The sequence below is a fragment of the Hippocampus guttulatus genome, chromosome 3 (genome assembly GCF_054856545.1).
Source record: "Hippocampus guttulatus isolate MCC_2025c chromosome 3, RoL_Hgut_1.0, whole genome shotgun sequence".
NCBI classification, from domain to species: Eukaryota; Metazoa; Chordata; class Actinopteri; order Syngnathiformes; family Syngnathidae; genus Hippocampus; species Hippocampus guttulatus.
The window spans coordinates 13328022-13350395 of NC_141263.1; the positions used below are offsets into that span (position 1 = coordinate 13328022).

Genomic DNA, 22374 nt, shown 5'->3' on the forward strand with positions numbered 1-22374 from the left:
GTCTCGCCTCATGTTTCACACCGAAAATCACCCGCAACGAATTCATTTGGATTCATCTCCTACATTTCCTCATCTAAACTGATTGGGAACATTCTTCTCCATTAGAAAAAAAAAAAGTCTGACAGATGTGTATTTGCTGGGTGACCTCATGGGCCAAAAGTTTCACCGGCACCACAAAAACACATCAACAAGACTCACGAGCATCAAGGCCTCAGGCCTTTTTCTGTTCCACGATTTGTTCATGGTAATGTATAGACATCAAAAAAATTGACATTGTATTTCATGGTTTTTGATTATTTTGAGAGAGAGAGGGTGATTGGGCTTGTCCGAAAAAAAGCAGCATGTCTCCCTCTCCGCCTGCTCCTTAGCAATACTGATTGTCTTATCATAAACACATCGCCTGCGCAGGGATAGCTGGCCAGGAGCTAGCTGGAGGCTAACGGCACATAAGAGTAACACAAGTCTCTTTGTCTCTCTCAGAAGGCAATGCTGATGAATGTTAATTACTGGATACGGTTTTATAATTGAAGATTTAAATAAATACATGTACTGCTGTAGTTTTTGTCACAAATATGTAAAGTATAAATACTATTTACATATTTTAAACATGCTGGTACCCATATACACTTACACAAAAATTCCTAGGGGGGAGCCAACCCTCCGTAGTTTTTCACTTATCGAGGCATGGCCCGAGATGAGATTTTATATATATATGTGTGTGCGTGTATATATATGTGTGTACACACACGCACACACACACAATTCTATGAAGCATAATGATGTAAAGTGGCATCATCTCAGTGTACTTGTTGTGTCTGTGTGCCCAGTTTACAGGCCCTGGACTCAATTTGGTATTGATTGTTGCTTACATACTTGAAGTATTATTCACCACATTGTTCTTACGTAACAACAATAATGCTTGCTCGTCCAAGTGGATTATACCAAATATCCGCATCCTCCTCATGGGCTCTTTTTGCAGGAATTCAACAAGAGAAGAAAAAGTTTGCGGCCGTGGCATGGTTCCACAGTTCCTGCTAGGAAGCTTTTCTGAAATTTGGTCAGAGGGCTTCCTTCCAACAATGGCACGCAGGGTCGAGAGGCTGAGGGGTAAAAGTGGTGTTTTGAAGTAGGGTCACAATTCATGAAAGTGGTTCGAGTTTTAGATGGTGGATGCAACCATCATGTTTTCCAAGGAGCGTGTTTATTGTTTTCTTAGTGGTCGAGGTTGATGGACGTCCTCCTCCTTCTGCCTGGTCCACGCTTGCCCAGACATTTAAACTTTTCAGTCCACTCGTATGCACTTCTTTTCGATTGTGTGCTGCTTACTCTCTGGTGAATTTCAGCCCTCGACACACCTTATGACCATGGCAGCAATAACCAAAATCAAGCGTGTGCAATAATTGGTGATGAGTCTTTCATATCGCTGTGGAGATTTTGATCCACTCTTCTTCGCAGAATTGCTTCAACTCTGCCATATTGGAGAGTTGTCTAGCATGAACTGCCCATTTAAATTAAGGGCACACCTGGACAGGGTTCCCACTCTTCCACTTGTTTTTTATTTATAACCCTTTTAAGGACTTTTGAGGGCTAATTTAGCAATTTTTAAGGACCTTTTCTCCATTCAGCAGGGGATTCACGGTGGATTTAATGAACAGAAAGCCACATATCACTGAGCTGGTGTTCAAATCATGGCTGCCAAAGGAAGGGCACATCTTTATTTTCAGGGGTAATCAGCTAACTGTTTATTTGACACACTGTATGTCAAATTGGCCCGAAATGACCTGAAGTGATCACGTGATCATCATCGGAACTGATCGGTGACGGCGGGAAAAGCAGAGCGCTAACCAGGAAGGCATTTAGACCGACAACGGGTTTGATGGGGAAGGGCGCCATGTGCATTTTCCGACAAAACTATGAATTGGAAGGGTGGGGAAAATGACATACACATATGAAATGAACACCACGGGTTAATTTTTAAGATTTTTATTGATTTTAGAAGCTTTCCCTGAAAATTAAGGGCAATTAAGAACATCATTTTACAACTTCTTTTTATGGATTTTTATGAACTTTAAGGACCTGTGGGAACCCTGGTTTGGGCGATTGGGGAGAGAGCAATTGGGGTTAGGGCGATAATATATATTTTCTTTTGCCATTCAGAGGTGGACTTTCTAGTGTGTTTCGGATCGTTGCCCTGCTGCAAGATCCAAGTGCGCATGAGTTTGAGGGCACATCTGATTGTCAGATGTACTCCTTAAGGATTTTCTGGTAGACAGCAGAATTCATTGTCCCATCAATCACAGCAAGTTGTCCTGGTCCTGAGGTAGAGAAGCAGCCACGGACCATTACACTGTCACCACCATGCTTCACTGTTGGCATAATGTTGTTTTTATCAAACGCGGTACCATTTTTACTGCAGACGTAACGGGCCGCACAACGTCCATAAAGTTCCATTTTCCACTCATGACTCCACGGAATGTTTTTACAAAAGTCTTGAGGATCATCAAGATGTCTTTTGGCAAATGTGAGACGAACCTTCGTGTTCTTTTTTGGACAGCAGTGGTTTTCGCCTGGGATCTCTCCCATGGTTGCCATTTTTGTCCAGTGTCTTTCTTATGGTACAGTCCTGAACACTGAAACTTAAAAGTAGTTTCTCTCTGTGTGAACTCACAGAACTCACCAACAACAAAGTACTCAAACACGGCCACGCCAACGCACCATCTGAAAGGAAAATAGCCAGCTAACTCACTGCAAGTCACAATTGCCCCGGAAAACCACTGATGGGAATGAAGCCGCTTATGTTGTTCTATAGTGGGAGAAGGCTGACTCACGTACACGCACCAGTAAGAGCACAATCTGCATTTCAATTGTTTATTTCCCCTCAAAAAACACAATTAGTGTTGGCACAACAACACTGTAAAAGGATGCAGTAACAAAGCTGCTGATATCTTTGAATTGCTTCATTTTGTTTTGATGCAACAGTAAAAGACTTATTTGTTTTGTTAAAAGGCCTAAAAAGACAAAAACAAAAAGTCTTCCTTTTGACAAAGAAGGCCACTCGGGTATTTGCAACAGTAACTTTCAAGAAACAATTATTAGTGACGTCAAGAAGGTTAGAAAACGTTTGCTTTACAAAATCAAAAAGTGAAACAAATATTTACACAAACAAGGACACGGAAATTTTTCTTTAAAAAAAATAATTTACAAGCCACGAAACAACATTGTTAGGCCTAATGGACATTTCACACACACACACACAAAAAAAAACATTTAAATAAAACAAGGTCAGGTAACTTTTGAACTGGCTGTGCAAATTGTTGTTTTCGCTTCCATCTTTAATTGAACATGGAACCTAGCTTGGAGGGACTGCTCACTTGTAGTGTGAATTGAAAAGCTAACAAAATGGCTTCCGCCTCACTTCAGGAGTGCATACGGTTCCTAAGTGCAACAAATTGCCTTGTCGTGTTGTGCATTAAACACGAAGCAGCAGTAACTTCCCCTGGTAGTAAAATACAACTTCTTCTCCGTTACAAAATGGCGCCCAGTTGGGACGGCCAACGAGCCTTATTGCTTTGAAATGGTCCTACCTCCTTTTCCACAGAGAGCTGTGATGGCAGCTGTGGTCCCTAAAAAAAGAAAATGTCGGAAAGGGGGGGGGGGGGGGGTGATGAGCTGTCTCTGATGTCCCCGTCCGGCCCACCCGGCGCGGCGCAGCGCGGATAACCTCGCTCGACCTCCCGGCGGCGCGCTTCAGGCGTCAGAGATGCAGTTCTGGATTTTGTCCATCCACAGCTGAGCACTGGCTGCGTCTGACGCACAGAAGTTATACACTCTTTTGCTGGTCTTCAACTACGGAAAAAAAACCATACACACACACTCAATAGATCAAGTACCCGATTATTAAATGAGATAAATGAATAGAAAGAAGAAGCAGATTTTGGATGAAACAATGAAACAAATACAACTGAACGCATCCGGCGGTCCGTACTTTGCCGCTGATGATTTCGGGGTCAAATGAGAAAACGAATGTCGTGAACTCACGTCAAAGAAAGCCTTTTCACTGATGTGTTTGGGTGCGCCGGTGGTGGGCGCGGCGATGAGCACCGACTCCACCTCTGCCAGCTCGATGTGACCTCGACAATTGGTGTCCTCGCCGGTGTCGTAGTACCTCATCTGCAAAGACAAACGAGCCAGGTCAGAAAGGCTGAGCGCTCTCTGGCGTCCCCTACCGGGGAGTTGCCTCACCTGGTGCTTGGTAATGTCCAGCACGAACCACCGGGGCTTCCAACCTTTGAGCAGGGCTCCTCGTTTGTACAGGACACCCTCGTACGACCTGCCAGTATGGAGAGCCATTTTCTTGAGATACAGTATACAGCTTTACTAGGTCTTACTACGATCAAAGCGGTGCATCTTTTTTTTTTTTTCCCTAAGCCGAATCACCGGGTTCTCAAAAATTACAGTTTTTCAATTCCCATCCCTAGTGTGGAGTAGTACAAGTAGATGGTTGTTGTCAACTAGTGCACAGTTTTGCCGCACGTATGACGTGGAGTTGCCCTATTAGACGATATCCTATAGATCTACCTTAGGCTCCGTGTACTACTGAGTTCTTTGTCGTCACTAGTAGGATGGTTTTCCATAAGTGGTGGATGCTGTTAGCATGATGTAGCGCACACTAACAAATAGTGACTCCACACGGCATTGTGCACATTGCAGTCTTGCTGTTTTAAGAGGGGGGCCAGCTGCGGGTTTCTCGAACAGTTTCACACATGTGCTTTGGAGATTTATATCCGTACTTCAGCGTTCGAAGAAAGCCATTCTAACAGTCACGGATGTGCCGATGCAAGTTGATCAATTTGGAATGATCATGTATCAATACTTGGCATCGCTGAGGAAGGGTGAGAAGCGCTCGCGTACGATTGCAAGCCTCCAACACTATATTGGAAATCCATCTGTGGAAGTTGACTTGGGGAACTATAGTATTCCTAAGTGTGATTGGGGGGAAAATTATCCACAGATGAGCAACAAGATAATGTACTTGAACCTCTTCACCGCCACCATATCACACAACATTCTCCAGCTGTGACTCAGGATCAGGCCTGCCGTAAGTAAATCAACTGTTAACCCCCAACCGGGCTACCGTCCCACCTGTTCTCCTCGCTCTTGGGGGTGAACTGGTTGTAAAGTGTGGCGGCGCGCCGGTTGATCCCATTGGACGTGGCCGTGCTGCGGTCCTCCACCAGGCTGCTGTCTGGCAGGTGCAGCATGGAGCGCCGCTGGAGTGCCTGCAGGCTGGACGTGGGAATGAGGCCGGAAATGGACAGAGACTGCTTGCAGAGCTGCAAAACACAAAAATGCGGTCAAGACGACAGATCATTATGTGGTGGAGAAGGAAAAGTGAGGGGGTTTTTTTTCTTCCAAAGACGCAGGTGTTGAACCCACACCCAGGGTCTGACACATACACACAAAACAAAAAATGCATTCACTATGTTTCTTTTGCAATTGGGACCAAGTTAGCTTAGCTCCTAGCATTCACTTAATGGTGACCCGACCTGCAGTAGTGCAGTTGTGTGACTGTTCGATGTGGATGTACCATTTCATGTAAGCTTGGAGCGGGATAGAAAAATTGTGGTTGCTAGCAGCTCTGTGCTCAGATATGTTTGAAGCCACTTTCATATTGAGGCTGATATAATCACGTAACCAGCATGAACCCTTTCATGCACCCTGTAACCTGATAACATGATAAGCTGCCCACTGCAGTAACGGCGGTCCCTGAAAGGGTTAAAAACAAAACAAAAAAAAAAACAATCTGAACGGTAAAAGTGTAATTTTCCTGGTATGCAATTTTTTTTGTCATTTTATTTTTTTAAATTGGTTTTAAGTAATTGAGTCAGTGGGAATCATATCCCTGCGATCCGGTGACATGTGCGCTAAACTATGGCTGGCTAGAAGGATTGACATTTACTTCTTGCTTGAGGTCTTCCTGGATACTAATGAGGACTCGGTCCAGAATGATTTGCCATCTCTCGGGGGTCTGGTTCATCTCTCCCTCAAGCTTCTCAAGGTCCTGCAGTACACAAAAACAACGGATTATTTTAAAAAATGGCAGAAGAGAAACCAGTCTGAGGTTTGAAAGTCTTACAGCGAGCAGCTTGGTGATGGCATCGGGCTGAGCACGGCTCACGCTGCTGTAGCAAGGCCACACGATTCTTCTCTTGCTGCTGGAGATGGTCTGGGGCTCCTCAGAGCTGTCTGGCCTCGCCGCCATCAGTCGCCAGTCGTAACACGGTCCCGTCGACAGCGTCTCGTCGGTAAAGAAGTCCCACGTCTTCAGGTTGGGGATGGCAACCGATGGTTTGAGGATGGTCTATGAGAAAAGAACCGTTTTGAAACGTTGTACAATTGAAGACCACTGTTGTGGTAAATGAGCAACTGGAAAGTGATTGAGAATGAGATATAGTCTCTATATCGTGGCTAGCGGCAAGACTTTGTCATCTAAACAATTCCTCCGCATAAAAGCAACCACACGAGGTGGCTTGGCCATCGAATATGGATGCCCCCCATGTGCAGGATTTCGGGCATGGTTCCGAATGTTCTGATTCCGATGTCCATTTTAAGTTTCGTTTCTTTTTTTCTTGGTCTTCGCTTAAGCAGGGGTGCCTTGACATACGCGCGACAAAAGAGAGACTGAAGTCTTGAGATGCAAGCACTGTATGTTGGCACCGCAAATTACAATGAGCACCCGTTTGGCAAATTGTGAACAAATCATCCAAAAAAAAAAAAAAAGAGCCCTCAAGTTGTTTATTGCCACAGACAGTGGGGGTTTTCTGTCAAACTAAACACAAAACAAAGAAAATCACATTCTGTGAATTTAAAATATCAACTGCCTAATGAAAGGCTAGCGTCATGCTAATGCTAATGCTAATGAACATCCATGTTGGAGGATGTTAAGCCTTGACTGTCAGAAACAGATTCAACACGAACGGCTCAACAAAAGCATGTATGCTAGAAAGACATTATAAAAGTACTCATATACTCTTTATCCTCTGTGTAGATTACCAAAATTTGTATCCTACTGATGAGCTCAGAGAGGGCTTGAGGTGTTTCAAAATTCCACTCAAGTGCTAAGCAGGCCACACCCTGCTGCAATACGATTGGCTGCGGCAAAGAGGCAAGGCCTGACCAAAACTCAAGATGGATTTATAACACCTCATTGAAGAGTATATTGGAGCTGTCTGCATGTCTGTCTTACACTGCCCTCAGGTGGCCGAGGCGGGAGCAGCATTTTTAATTGATGCAATCTGACATATTCCTTCAGTCTTTGTACTGGTAATTCTACTGAATGGAATCATTACTGTCTGGTTTTAGTATGCGCAATATTACAAAGTGCTATTTTTCATTATTAAATTACACATTACAACATTTTTTTTTGTTTTGTTTTTTGGGGTAAGGCTGGAACGTATTAAAGGTATTGTCATTCATTTCGGTGGGAAACGATCATTTGAGTTACGAATGTGGTCACAAAACAAAGCAAACTTGTACCCCAAGGCACCACTGCATTATAGATGTATTTATTCTTGTGAAGAGAGGCATAAAAGTAAGAATTTCGCTGCATGGTTTTGTAACATTTGCCTTTTTTTGCAATTGGATGAAGTGGTTGAAAATGGATGGTGGATCATCTCATACCATGTCAGGATGAAAAAGCACTGCAACAAAGTGCACCCCGAGAGAGAAACTCACTTCGCTCTCTGATGCGTTGTACAGATAGTTGAAGAAGATTGGACTCCGCCGATGGATCCTGTTGATGCACTCCCAGATGCAGATGCCTTTCCTCGCCTGCTTATCACCCTTATCGTCAAATAACAGGCCTGTCAGACAATAAGAGAAGACACAACAAGAATTATTGCTTCCACAGATTGCTTTCTTTGTGTTGAAAAGATGGAATTGCAAAGGGATTTGTCATCTGCCCAGGGAGCGTGAATGAGAATGACGTGAGATGATAACAGCGGCAACAAAGGGTCCAATAAAAATAAATATTCATCAAAAAACATTTATTAAAAAAACAATCTGCTGGTTTGGGTGCAAAAGAAGACCCACCGTGTTCCAAGCGCTCGTAGTCAGAGTCCAACAGGAAGTTCTTGAAGCGGTTGGAGATGTGATGATAGGCCAGGAACTTGAGATAGTACTGATTGAACTCAAACTCCACAGGATGCTGCATCAAAATCTGACAGGTTACACAGAAAAACACAAACGCAGTTAATGCAGGGTTGGAAATAACCACAAGTATAGCACGTACCAATTGTCTGTAAGCAAGCAGTGGCGGTCCCCCGCTTGAATGGTACCCCACCATCACAAACCCCCATGTTGTTGCCCATCTCAGAAACGCTGCCCAGTGCAACCTCACGTATGGCGCATGCCAGAACCCGCCGCTGTCTGGAAGCTGTGTGACATTTTCTGACTTTATTTAGTATGTCCATGTCTATCAGTAAGTTGTTTAAAGTAATTCAGGTACCAATTCAATTCAAAGTTACTTGTAACTACGACGTGCATCAGATCCTTGACATACTCCCGATCTCTCCAGTGATTGGCAAAATAGTGGATGATTAACTTCCCGTTTCATTCCCAACAGTGGGAATATGAACCAGAAATGCCAGAAAAAGGCGTACTGTATAAAGTTGCTCCATAAAATGGCGCACATTTGAGCCACTCGATGTGTTCTTGTACTAAAAAATTATCCCTCACGTTATATTTACACTCTTCTGGCAGTTTATGCGCTCCAGCTTTTCTGTTCATTTTTCCCCAATGTTATGACTGAAGCAGGAAGGTAACTGGAAACCAATTTGCCGATCACTGATGAGATCGTACGTCACGGACTTGGTGCACGAAATCCATTACTTTTACTGAATAATTTGCCCAACACTGGTGAGACCGGAAAAAGGAAGCTCCAGTATGACAGCTGAACCACATCCGAGAGGCATTACGCCCCACCAGGGCCGGAATGATTTAATTTTGAACAGGAAAGAGTGAGGTTGGTCTTTTGGGGGCAAATGATGTCATCACTGCATGATATAGCTAGACAATCATCGTCAAGTGCCAGTCTTCCCACCCAATAGTGTGAAGTGGCCATTGAACATTTGAGGCCACCTGGGTCTGCTGGCGAAAACAACAGCTGTTTTGGACATGAGGCACTTCTATTTTCAGCTCTTATCTGAAATCCCGTTGTTTAGAACGCTCCAGAGACACCCCCCACTCCTGTCATTTGCCAAAACGACCCTTTCAAAAGACAAATGCAGAAACTATGCGTTGATGTCAGTGGGTGTGCACATTAATACACAATATTGTCTAAAATAAGCATTTTAGCGTGAACCTCACGTGTTTGCACTTCATTTTGAAAGCCCCTTCCAAAAGCCCCACACGCACACATGAGCCTTCCTCTCAATCCCCCAAACGGTATTTTTTCACATGTTGCTCCAAATGCGAAGAGATGCTGAAACACGCGAGCACAGACAGTTCTATGCCGATCACAGGGTTCACACACCATCTGGGCCACAGCCTTCGCTGGTGCGAGACGCCGCTTGGGAATTGCAAGCGCAAAACGAAAGCAAATGCATGGCTTTGCGCTTGTTGCTTTCTTCGCCCTCACGTCTATTCTGTCTTTGCAAATGTGATGAGCTCATGTAGAAGATATGAATGATTTGGGTTCATTTAGAAAGAGGGGTGGACGCACATTTGCTAGTATAAATACTCACCTGGTGAACACAGTCCAAGAATTGCAGAAAGATGGGTGTAAAGCCGCTGCCCTGACTGCTGGGACTCAGGTTGCTTCGTTGGCTAAACTTGTGGCCGAAGGAGAGCCACTCTTTCTCCAGCAGCACGTGAAAGCCCTCCAGAGTGCGGTAGAAAGGGTCGCTCAGCAGCTGCACTAAAGACACCACCTGTACAGATGACACCCAAAAAAAAAAAAAAAAAAAAAAAAAGATGAGATGAGATGAATATTCAAATGTGAGTTTCCCTGAATATTGCAGTGTCCTCATGAGAATCAGTTGTTAAAACACAGCCTCGCTGTAAAAATGTCAAACCGAGTTTTGTTTCACAACATTTGAAGGCTCGGTGTATCTAATGTTGTAGACAGAGAGTGTACTGTGGTATACCGTGTGGAGTTAAAAAGTCATCAATAGTGGATTCTTTAATGCTGACATGATATGCAAGCCAGGAAAATCACAGTTTTTCATGAATGAGCTCTGCCTTTTAGAATGTGATGAACACTGACAGTTTGACACTTTTGGAATGGGATTTCTTGTCACCAGACGGCATTTTGTAATCATTTTAGAGGGAAAAAAATAGCAGTTAAACATTTTACTACTGAAAGGGAAGAGGCAGCTTGCTGAAAGACAAGTCACAAAGCAGCGCCGACCATATGTGTCATAGATGGCATACATGCACCTCCCCCCCCTCATTGAAGCGGATCCCAATGTCAAACCGATCATCTGTTATCAATAACACTTATATAACAAAGGCTAGTTAAATTCAGGCTCACGCCACTTGCCCACACATGCAATATGTTTGGCGGGCCTTCCTGCCCATGTCACCTCCGACGCTTTAATGAGCCCTGACAGAGATGGAATGAGAGGAGTGCGGGGTGGGTTCATGGCTTGCCGGCGGGCTTTACTCTAGCGTCCAACACTGAATGACAGAGAAAGCCACTGGCGCCCTGGCACAGATACGAGGCACTTAAATTACAGGCAGACCACAGAGACAAAAATGAGGACTTGGGGGGGAATAGCAGAAAAGAAAGTCGTGTATCCTGTCTGCTGGGTGTCTATGGCCCATGGAGAGAGAAGCCAGAGCATATGGACGCCATTTGGCCGCGCGGGCCTGACCAGGACCGTTGCGAGATGAAGCCGGTGTCCCGTAGAGAGAGAATGTCTCAGGACCAACATGAGCCTGGTATGAGGCACCCTCAAAGTGTGCTTTTTAGACAGCAGTCCGGGCCTTTAGACACCCCGTAAACACTTCTGATGGCCGCGCGCTTGCAACACCAACATGGAAAACATGAGCAATGAGCATGACGAAACGTGGACACGGAAAGGACCCTGACAAGTGTTTACATGCCTTGGAAACACAATCAGAAACCATTCGGGTTGAATTCCGCACAATTTGGTGACATCAGGCTTTAAGAACCTCAGTCCTTCTCAAAATCCGTCTTTGCACGATGAGTTCAACGGTGACACAATCGGCTGGAAGATGAGCTGAGAAAACATTTTTGTGATTCTTACACGGGCTGCTCCGAAGTGGGGTCAGAGCCTCCATACCTTGTAATATTTGGACTCACGGGGGGATTTTGAGGGACTTTTTGGACTGTGTTTGGGAATGAGATACTCAAGAGAAAGCAAACCATGGCAGGAAAAACAAAAGGCAACCTCAATGAGATCTATCGCTTTTGACACAGCCAGCTTGCTTTCACGTCGGGCTTAACCCATTTTATGAGAACGGCGGTCATGAAAAAGGAGAAGCGGCCATCCAGCGTCAGAACGTGTTTGAATGCGGACTCTTTCAATTTCATAGAGCGCTCGATGTTTGACCATTTCGAACGGGAATGAGGAATTCCATCTTTTCATATTGATAGCCTTTTAGTTGTGGAACTGCCAAAGTCACTTTTTTTTCCCGGAAAACATGAAAAACAATACATTCAACAAACAACAAGAGTCCCATTGCCTCGTTTCAACCTTTGCAGATTAGCATAACCTGGACGATTGCGAAATCACACAGACATAACGGGAACCCACATTTTTATCAAGTGTGTGACTTTCATAAAGGCTACACTATCATTGAAGGCTATTTTAAATCATTGCTTCGCCGAGTGGAGTCAGCAGACTGAGCCCTGTGGTGAGCATGTCCACAGCCATAGCCTAAGGTCCTGAGTTTCAACTCTCAGCTCAACCCTTTCTCTCTTCATGAATGTGTGGGTCTATGCCAGCTATTCCGTTTTACTGGCGCAATCCAAAAACATGCAAGCTGGGTTCATTGAAGATTCTAAACTTCCCTCAGGCGTGAATGTGATGTTTGTATTTGTATGACTGCTTTAATGCTTTCTGGGAAAGACAAAATCTCTGTTTTGGTTTCTCAAGGTGCCAACTTTCCAATTTCTTTAGAAATCTTATGCATCTGTCTTCTTTTCTACTTTTTTTTTTTTTAAAGGAAAAAAAGGCCCTACTTGTGCAACATTCTCACTTGTGTGGTGATGTCCCAGCCGTCCTCCAGACTGAGCAGAACAGATGAGCCGCTGTCCAGGAGCTCCACCAAAAAGAGAGCCAGCTGCAGGATCTTGTGAAGCTGTGACAAATGGGCATATGGGTAATTTATCTCAGCAGTTAATCCCTTATAAATGTTGCTTTGTTACTTCTTGTCTACTTTTTGACCATGAAGAATACATATCCGAAAAAGGAACAAACTCTACAGAGGGACAGAGCGATGACCGACATGACGGACATTGCACAAAAAGCTTGATGAAAAAAAATCGTCACCTGCAGGATCCATTCCGAGTCTTCCAAAGCTTTGAGGAAAGAGTCTTCGGAGTCGGAGGAGTTGGCACTAGGAGCGCAAGCCCTCAGCAGCTTTTTAAAGGAGCTCTTCACTTGCCGCATGTCTGCGAAGTCCACCGGTACCAGTTCACAGTTCAGAGAGGTGTCCACTCTGAGGCCCTGCACAAAGTAACACACAGCACGGGTCTTTCCATGTAATATAACGCTGTGCTTTCACCAGGACAAATCTGAATCCAAATCAATTTTTCATCACTTTTATGCTGAATGAAGGAAAAAAAAATTACTTTAGGAAAACCTCATAGTATCCCCACCAAAATATAAAATGACTGATAGTGCTTATTTATTTATTATTGTGTGTAAATGCCAAAAAGCAATCTTAATGACTTAATACCATTTGTGTAAAGTGCTAATGCAGTTATTTGTATATGGTGGGCAGTCCGCCCGTACTGATGGAAGCTCTTTTAATCCGTTACTGACGGCTGACAGAAACATGCGCCGCCTGTCTCATGTGTGTACACTGGGGTTGCTTCGAGCGGACTGCAAATATGCATATATGGAATGCTTTGCGGTTCCAGTACAGGAGGTGGCGGTATGCAGACTAAAAAGGAGGAGGAGGAGGAGAGGAGGAGAAGAAGGACAAAGAGACAGAGAAAGCAAAAGCTTGCATTTGGTGAGCGACTTGGATTGGATTCTGCGGAGTGGGATCCTGGTTGAAGTAAGCCATTTTAAACTTGAAAACTGTTTTTAACATTTTGACGTTCTAGAAGTTACAATAGCGGCAGGCAGCCGCCAGCACGCTCCTGCTGTATACGACGTAGCTACACTGATAGATAGTGCACTTCATTTCCCATTTTAATCATATTGAATATTTCATCTGTTGGACTGTGACCTTTTTTTTTGGGACTGACAGAGACTGGTGAAATGTACTAATGTCCTAAAATTGTGTAATTTAGCAATAACGGAAGGCTTGGTTAAAATAACTGATGGCATGATGGACTGACAATTAGAGTCACTGTACACCGCTGGCAAATATAGATTAATAAAAAAATACATATATTTTTTAAAGCAAATACGTTTTCTGACCTCTTCTTGCTACGACACACCCGATGACCGTTCTCTGCCGCACAGCGACAGGGAATTACAGTTCGATGTAACTGCTCGAAATGTTATCAATTTTGTGTCAAAACAAAGCGTGTTGAACTTCTTTGTACAACTTTTGGCAAAAGTTGCCCTGTGGATTTCCACAGCCAACTCCATTCTTACCTTCAAATGTGACTTTTCACCAAACACATAGAAGGCAGCTTGCTGTTTGAGTAGCTGGGCCTGTAGGCTGTTACTCCCTGCAGGGGGTGCCAAATCTTTCCCTGCGAGTCTGGCGCCCACGCTTACTGTGGATGGGTGCTGGCTCAGCTTGCTGCTGGAGCGCAGGCTGGCCCACATGCCTGTAAAAACATCGAGACACAAACAAAACTCACAACACACGTACACACACTCACGTGCTCATTCACAATGCCCCTGATGTACACATGCTGTCAAACAAACTAAGACTGAGTGATGAACACATGCAGAAGGAGTTTACAGGCAGCAAACAGGATAACGTAAACACCTTCATTCTTTACATGCACAAGCAAAGATGTTTGCACCTTGAATCGGTCAATGAGATGTTAGATGCAGGAGGTGATGGATTTTTTTTAAGCGTGTCAGCAAATCCACTAGCAGTTCCTTGGAAAAACTAGCATGCATCGAAAACATCAACTATTGACGGGAAGGAAATTTCACAGTAATCCCAGGCAACAATTTTTTTAAAGGTTTTTTTTTCTGTCTGCTGCCATAAACTATGCTAAGGGATACACGACGACAAAGGTATTGGGTCACAGAGTCATCACACTGAGCCATCACCCTGAGCAGGGTAAGTGTCTGTCTAGTTATTTCAGCTGAACATTTTGATATTGTATGAGGTGGCCGAACTCAGTTATTAAGTTATTTTTAGTTAACTTAAGTTATTTTATGGACTTGAGGTCATGATTCTACAGTTCTCCCAAAACCAATCTCTGAAATTTGGAAGTATGGAATTGTCCAAATTGTTTTGGTCTGATTAGGAATTCAGGTTAAGATTGAGAGGTACAGTTGCAGTCACGGGACAGAGGTTGAGGGTTTGAATCCGGCCTCCGGCCGTGCTGTGTGGAGTTTGCATGTTCTCCCCGTGCCTGCATGGATTTTTCCGCGGGTACTCCGGTTTCCTCCCACATTCCAAAAACATGCATGGCAGGCTGATTGAACACTCCAAATTGTCCCTAGGTGTGATTGTGAGCACGAATGGTTGTTTGTCTCTGTGTGCCCTAATATTTGCTGGCAACCAGTTTAGGGTGTAGCTCGCCTGCTACCCAAAGAGAGGGTTAGGCTGCAGCACATCCGCGACCCTTGTGAGGATCAGTGGTTCAGATGATTGATGGATAGATGGATTAAAAGTCATGTCAACACTTAATGTTGTATTATTTTGTAATGATTTTTTTGTAAATTATTGAAAACGTAACAATCTACACACTGTCCCTTGAAATGCATAATATGCACTGGTAAATCTCTTTGTTTGGTTCAGTCTGACAGTAAACTTCAACTGGAATTGCAAATAAACAGCCTGGAGCCAGTTTTATTTATTTATTTATTTTTAAAGAATTATTCACGATCTGCCAAACTTGTTTAGTTCACTGCCACTCAACAAAGCTCATACCTCAAATTTTGCTTGCAAGTCAAAGCAAAAACACAAATCCTACCAATGAGTCATATAGCGGAAACTTCGTACGTAAGGTGACTTCTATCTCAAGGCCGCAGTGTATTGTATGTCCTAATACCTTTGCCCATAGAGTGTGACTATGTCAGCTAAGTGAACACCTTTTCCTGGTTTAACATCAAAACTGATTACTTCAAGATATCTTCACCATTATGACCCGAGAGTGCTAAAAACAACTCCGGCAACCTCTGACTCCAGCTAAAATGAAACATCTCAAGCTGACATTTCAAAAACGACCCCAGACAGTTTGAAGTAATGAATGATGAGAGAAATCCTACAACCAATTGGTGTTTATTGTCTTGCTGCTTCGCTGGGACTAGAATGAGTTATTCCTTTTGAATTTCATCGAGATTTTTATCTGGGCTGTCTTCGCTGAACTACGTGCACGGTCAGAGGTGCCTCATTTCATTTGATTCATGATGGTCTGCCAGGATAAACTGCTTCCTTCCCTCCGCAGTCAGTACTTGGCTTCCAACTGACCACAGCGGGCCTTGCTGAGCCAACATATTAGCCGTGGAATAGGCCAGATCAGAGCGGCCACTTGGGTTTGGGAAAAACCGCAGCTCCCAGAGGTGCACTTATTTCACTCCAGTGATGATTAGTCATTAGTGGCTCAGAGGCACTTTGGGGAATGGCGATATGCCTGGTGTCTGGTTAGTTTTTGAGAGGACAGCTGAGGTGTTAGAATGAAACTCAGCTTTGGAAGAGAAAGTGGGTGAGGACGGGCAGGAGGGGGGAGCAGTTGCACTCTACCTTGGTTGTGGATTCTCTCCTGATTGGTAGGTTTGGGGTTTGAGTGAGTGAATAGTTTATCTCTGTACTCAAGCACTGCATGGCGGTTGTGTAGAGGGGGTCAAGATGAACATGAAAAATAACGTCAGTGTCATAAAAACATTTAATCTTGACATAGCGCACACGGTCATGCATGGTCGGAATGAAGAGTTAGAGCTCAAGGTCAACGATTGCACGGCCCATTTAAAAACCTTTATATTTTGAAAATGAGTCATATGGGTTGCATGCACGACATTCGCGGTTATGTCTGGTAGTGAGATAATGTATGTAATGGTTCACTCCACAAACACACACACCAACACTGGTATGAAAATGGTTGATTTGCAGGTTTCTGGAAGATAAGACTCTCAGTGTTTTTTGTTTGTTTGTTTGTTTTTAAACAACAGAAATATTTCTAAAACATTGAAAACAAGCTGCAATGTAATCTCAAAAATGCATTCTTGCTCCATTTATTCCAGCACTCCCATGACAGGATTGAAGGCTCATAAGAAAAACGCTCTGGAATGTGGCTACATTTTTTTGGAAAGGTCATCCAGGCAATTTACAAAGAACTAATGTGGGAGCGTGGCGATTAATTGGAGGTGGATTACGTGTCCCAACCCACTGCAGTGATTAAGGTTACGGCCACCTTTGGAGCGGTCAGTTGGGATTTGAAAAAGAACGTGCTGGGAGAATGAAGCAACATAATCACAGATTTCATAAATTTGCCAGATGAATGAAACCAGTTAGGTTTTGACATTTTCTTGGCATTGTCACTCTTCTTCTGGGGGCAAACACAGTGTGAGCATTTATTTGAGCACTAACTGTATGGATCAACAACCTTGAGTAATCTGTCCCAAAATGAAGATTTAGCCTAAATGCCTTTTCAGCTTTGACCTTGATCTAATGACTAATTCCTGAGATATACACCGACACTAAGCACAATGTCTTTAGGTCAAGAGCAAACATTCAGTGCTAATGGACTCCACTGAACGCTTCACATTCTTGTGTGATTACATTTACAGTAATATTTATCTGACAACAGGTTAATACAAGTCATGGTCAGTCGACTCATTTTGTTGTTCTATTTTTAGTTATTGCTCACTTCACAATATGCACTTTATCATGCAGTATGATGTAAAGTTTGTGTCTGGATATACAACAAAACTGCATCCTTTGCCCTTTAATTTAGAGCATTGTGTGACACTCACCTCCTCTGGTAAAGCTATTTGAAAATGGGATGTCTAAATGGACGGGAGCCATCTTTGGTATTCTGGATGTTCTCCTTTCGCTCCCTGAGGGGACAAAACATTCACACATGATGCAAGAGGGGAAAAAGAAACACAACCTAAGAATGGTTATTCACCCTGAAGCAAAAGAACAAGACAAAATGTCAAATCCATTATTTACTCTTTTTGTCAACAAGTGAAAAAAAAAGAAGAGCTTAACATGTTTGGGCAGAAACAGCTTCTGATATTTGCTGGTATATCTGCAGCGGTAAGCACACTTTACGTTGCAAAACAATACAGAGTGTTTGCTTGTTTGTGAGAGCAAAATGCATCCTGAAAAGTTTGAGAGGAGGATACACAAGTCTGAGGAGATGGATGGGCCGGGTGGTGACCCGTGCTTCTTGCATAACCTTTTATTGTACAAGTTTCCTTCCAAATGGTACCAAATATCAACTACAGTGCCTTATTGTCTCACGCACGCACGCACGCGCGCACACACACACACACACACACACACACACACACACACACACACACACACACACACACACACACACACACACACACACACACACACACACACACACACACACACACACACACACACACACACACACACACACACACACACACACACACACACACACACACACACACACAACAAATAGGTATAAAATAAGAAACGACTGGGGAAAACACATTTTGAGATTGATTGCAAAGCATAACACACTTGGAGTGAACCAAAAATAACACTAAAAAGTGCAAGCAAGCAGTTTCTCCAAAATGCAATTGGCCTCTTTTGAGTCCCCCCCCAACCCTCCAGTGAGTTGTCACTTGACAAATTCAGGTCAGGTGGAAGCACCAACCAGACTTGTCAAAGCACAATGATTAATTTGCCGGCCAATAACTTCAAGTCACTGGGAATCTATGATGAAGTTAAGAAAAAAAAATAAACACAGCTTCTCATCTCTAGATGGTCCCAGAGGAAGCTGAAAATAACAGGCATTAAAAACAAACCAGAATGTTAAGGTAACCATCCACATACCTGGTGAGAGGCCTATGATCGAGCGGTTAGAGAGGGTGCTATGGCCATTCATCTTGAAGTAAATGGGTATGGAGTCGAGGATGGCTTGCAGGTACTTCTCTTGTTCAAGGCTACTGGATGACTCGGAGGACGATGCAGGTGCTATATCAAAACAAAACACAGCATGCCTTTTCAACCAAAAATGCTTTTGAATGGTTCACACTCAATTTAAATAGTGAAAACGGTCTATAGGTTGAAAGAAATGCCTCAAACAAACCAGGTTGGATTCATTTGATACAAACAGAGGCCCTGAAAAAGTAGAGTAAATTCTTGCAAAGACATTAACAATCACCTGTTGAAGAGGGGTTCTGTGACTTGAACAACCCCACCACACTTTTGCCATGGAAGCCTCCTGAGCGCAGCAGCACAGCTTTGGTGCGAGCATGTTTCCAACACACAACAGGCAGACGGTTGTGTCGGTAGCATCGTGCCACTTTGTGTAAACTGCTGTCTTGTATGGCCTGGGGAACCACCAGCAGACCCGGATAACTGAAGCAGACAAAAAAATATTTATCTTGGGCAAATGACATAGAAAGTGTATGTGTCACTATGAGTTGAATGACTTCTGAGTTTTTGTAACTAAAGTTGAGTCAAGTCAAGGGTGAAGTCATTAAATGTTAAATAGCTGTCCGTGTAACCGCTTTCCTTGTGCCTTCAGAAACACGCTTTTGCTATTTCCGGGTGCAGTCACCACTTCCCTCGACTCTCTCGATCACATTCAAATAGATCATCCAATCGTATTCAGCTTGCAGATAGTCGGAATTCATGTAACACAACTGCAGTGTCGCTGCTCGGGACGGCACAATGATGAATGTATTGTAAAGACGCTCTTATGTGGCTTTTTGCTAGGGTCTGATAGTCTGTGAGACGATGATGGTGTCTGAATGTGATATATGATTGGATGAGTGAGTCACTGGGTGGGGCAAGTCAACTCGTCAGTTCGACTATTATGTGTCACAAGTTCAATGTGCGTCATAGGATTCTCCACTTCCTGAGATTTGGCATACCTGCGACAAAGAGAATAAAGCCTATTCACAGCCGTGATCCGAAACTGGTCGCCCGACTTGGAGCGAGATGAGCTGACCGTGATCGTACCAAAGCCCATCCGCTGGTAGTCACGGAAACAAGACTGTTCCACCAGCTGCTCCATGGTGGACTTCTCGGACGATCTCAAAGTGCTGCAAGGTGGTGGCTCCCCATCATCTGATACTGTAGCACACATGCAGAGGTGAAGTTTTGACACTTAACCTACAATTAAGTTGGGCTTTAATCACGAGAACTTGATAGATGCATTCCCCCACCCCCCTCTCACTTGATATGTCATCATCTTCGTGCCAGGTCATTCTGCTGCCTCTGTCATTCCTTTTCAGTGAGGTCACGCTACCACGGCCCATTGTGATCTTGCTGGCTCTTTTAGCTCCTTTGACAATAGTCTTGGATAGTGTTCTGAAGCGATGGCAGAGCAGAGAACAACTCAACTTGCATTCCCCCCACCACATGAAGATTGTCCACCACTTCCAGCCAAGTTAAAATGGTACCAGACTTTTAGGTCTGATTACCTCCAGACATGGCAATTCAGTTTAGTAAAATATTTTTCATAATCAAGCAAGATCAACTACGAACCTAAAGCCAGTGTTCCTCTCTTTTTGCTTTGGAAGGATAAGCTGAGGTTGAGTTTGCCCTGCGGCAAATGCAAAGGAGCTGAAGATGGACTGTGGGTAGCGGATTCGCTGTATGTGCTTCCTGAACATCTCCACCATTTCAGAGTTCACCTCTTCGTCGAAAGCCACCTTTATCAACTGTAAAAAAAAAAAAATAATAATAATTATCAAGATGTACATTGCTATCTGAATATACAGTGGTGCCTGCAGATCAAAGTTGAATTAAATCTGAGACAAAACATATCTCAGTGGAAAATGCTGCCCATTCCAGGCGCAAAAAAACGCTTTGGGGATGTCAAGCTGCGACTGTCAAACAGCGCCCCTTTGATGGAGATTCCCCTCCATCAAAAATCAGTGCTGGTACATGCGTGCTGCCGAGAAGCCACAACCATCAAGCACAGATTCTTCTCCTTGAACGAATGTCATGTCCAAAGCGCTGAAAACAGTCCACAAAGGGTCCACACGAAGAACAACAAACACCATATTACAAAACAAAAGACAAAAACAAGAAAGAGCATAGCTCTTGCAGACGGCTGCCAACTTCGGCGCCATCTTGAAACCAAGAAGACTCAAAGGTAGGAGTGTTGTCAGACGTGCGATGTCTGCAGAAACAAATTGAAGAGGAGTAGTACTTCTCCGACTACTTCAAGTGACTCAGTAAGATGCTGTGATAATTATTTTTTGTACAGGATAAAGGAAATATGAATACTGTTATACAGAGCAGTACTGTTATTTATACACGTGTTGCACCAGTATTATGTTCAAATTTCTGTTGCTTCTCAAACTGAATATTGATGCTAGCCATTAGCATGTCAATGTTTTGTTTTGTTTTTTTGACTGGAATTTCCTAAAGCCACGGGGTTGTTTTAAATGCACATAACATTCTCTGTGTTTTTTTGTTCTGTTTGACAGTAAACCTCAATTGTGAGTGGGATTAAATAGCTTGAAGCAACTTTTATGAAGAAATGTTCACTATGTGGCAAAAGGCTGCTTATTGTGAAGTGAGTAGAATTGAGTTCACTGCGACCAAACAGCATCATATCTAAGGTTTGCAAGTGCACGTCAAAATGAAAAAAAAAAAAAAAAGCCAAAATGATGGTTTGGTGCCCTGGGTCACTCGTATCTCAAGGCACCACTGTATGGAGAAACCTGCCATCTAATCACCTGACAGGATGCAGAGCGTAGCTGGAGACCCTCCTGCATGTTCTGCTGCAGTAGGTTCTGGATGCTGATCTTTTTCTCCTTAGTCAAGGTGGACACTGGGAAGGCTCTGATCACCGCCTGCTCCCCCACTGCACACGTGGACAATGACACATGCAGAAGTATGGCCAGTGCAACAGGGATAAAATACAATGGCATAAACTCGAATTGGTTGGTAGCACATGACTGCATCAGTGTTTCTTATCGTTATCTTTGAAACCTTCATTGGCGCAAAGTGAACTTACCCAGGGGGTCATGGGGGATGCCTTTGAAGATGATGCGGTACGTGGTGAGGAAGAGTGCTCCCTCTGCTGGCAGGATGTGTGGGCCCCCCAGCAGCCCCCCAGTGGCTTCTTCCCGGCCATCAGGATCCAGAAGCACCCTCAGCCCCTCGGTCACAAATTCCTCCCCAGGAAGCAGTGCTGGACGTAGAATTTTAGGCTGATGGGAGGACATGTTGAAAGTTAAATCCAGAAACAACCCAAAATATGTAATTCTTCATTTTGAATTCTTGGGAGTCCAAATCTAAAAGCGCATCAGTATGAGAGCATTTAAATATTTTCAATTACAATGTCAAATCGCCACGCTATGATAGACATTCAAACTCCACATGCATAACACTTTCAAAAACAGGCACGCATAAAACTTAATTTTCAAACAATAATTCCCACTGTTGGTTAATACCACAATGAATTACAATTCAGCTTTTTTTGAGAAAATTAATTCATTGAAATCAGACACTCATTAACATGGGTCATCTTGCATGCTAAATCAGGCTCATCACTGCCAAAATAATCTGTTTCTTCATCATGCCAGCTGCAAATATTGCATTTACCACAATTTGCCCTCCAATTAAATTGAGGCTAATCAATAGAGGGCTGCAATGTATTCAGTACCTAAGCAACCAAAGGGAGTAGCCTCACTTTAAAACCACCAACACTGAAATCAAGAGCACGTGAAGTTCATGGGAGATAAATAATTACAGCATGCAGGCAGGTCACACCGACACAATATGCAGCTCGCACTGGGATCACAGCAGCCGTGGAACCAGTCTCATAACGCTGTTGTCCATTTCATCTCAGCTGTTTTAGTGAATGTAGGCTGT

The 22374-nt window shown here is 43.7% G+C and overlaps 1 protein-coding gene across 2 annotated transcripts in view; it reads right to left on the bottom strand.

The window, feature by feature from the left end:
• Positions 1 to 2854: 2854 nt before the first annotated feature.
• Positions 2855 to 22374, bottom strand: part of sbf2 (SET binding factor 2) — a 93057-nt gene continuing 73537 nt past the window's right edge. The window contains exons 22-42 of one of the 2 annotated variants that reach the window (XM_086106884.1): positions 21515 to 21710; positions 21234 to 21361; positions 20032 to 20207; positions 19721 to 19854; positions 19416 to 19617; positions 18701 to 18897; positions 18370 to 18510; positions 17307 to 17390; positions 16078 to 16152; positions 13800 to 13978; positions 12519 to 12695; positions 12226 to 12327; positions 9744 to 9929; positions 8092 to 8218; positions 7735 to 7862; positions 6137 to 6361; positions 5960 to 6061; positions 5143 to 5333; positions 4243 to 4330; positions 4039 to 4170; positions 2855 to 3846 (exon numbers count right to left, since the gene is read on the bottom strand). In XM_086106884.1, the coding sequence (XP_085963010.1) occupies positions 3748 to 3846; positions 4039 to 4170; positions 4243 to 4330; positions 5143 to 5333; positions 5960 to 6061; positions 6137 to 6361; positions 7735 to 7862; positions 8092 to 8218; positions 9744 to 9929; positions 12226 to 12327; positions 12519 to 12695; positions 13800 to 13978; positions 16078 to 16152; positions 17307 to 17390; positions 18370 to 18510; positions 18701 to 18897; positions 19416 to 19617; positions 19721 to 19854; positions 20032 to 20207; positions 21234 to 21361; positions 21515 to 21710 (3069 nt within the window). In that variant the 3' untranslated portion in view covers positions 2855 to 3747. The remainder of the gene's footprint in view (positions 3847 to 4038; positions 4171 to 4242; positions 4331 to 5142; positions 5334 to 5959; positions 6062 to 6136; positions 6362 to 7734; positions 7863 to 8091; positions 8219 to 9743; positions 9930 to 12225; positions 12328 to 12518; positions 12696 to 13799; positions 13979 to 16077; positions 16153 to 17306; positions 17391 to 18369; positions 18511 to 18700; positions 18898 to 19415; positions 19618 to 19720; positions 19855 to 20031; positions 20208 to 21233; positions 21362 to 21514; positions 21711 to 22374) is intronic. The other variant, XM_086106885.1, reaches the window with a different exon arrangement.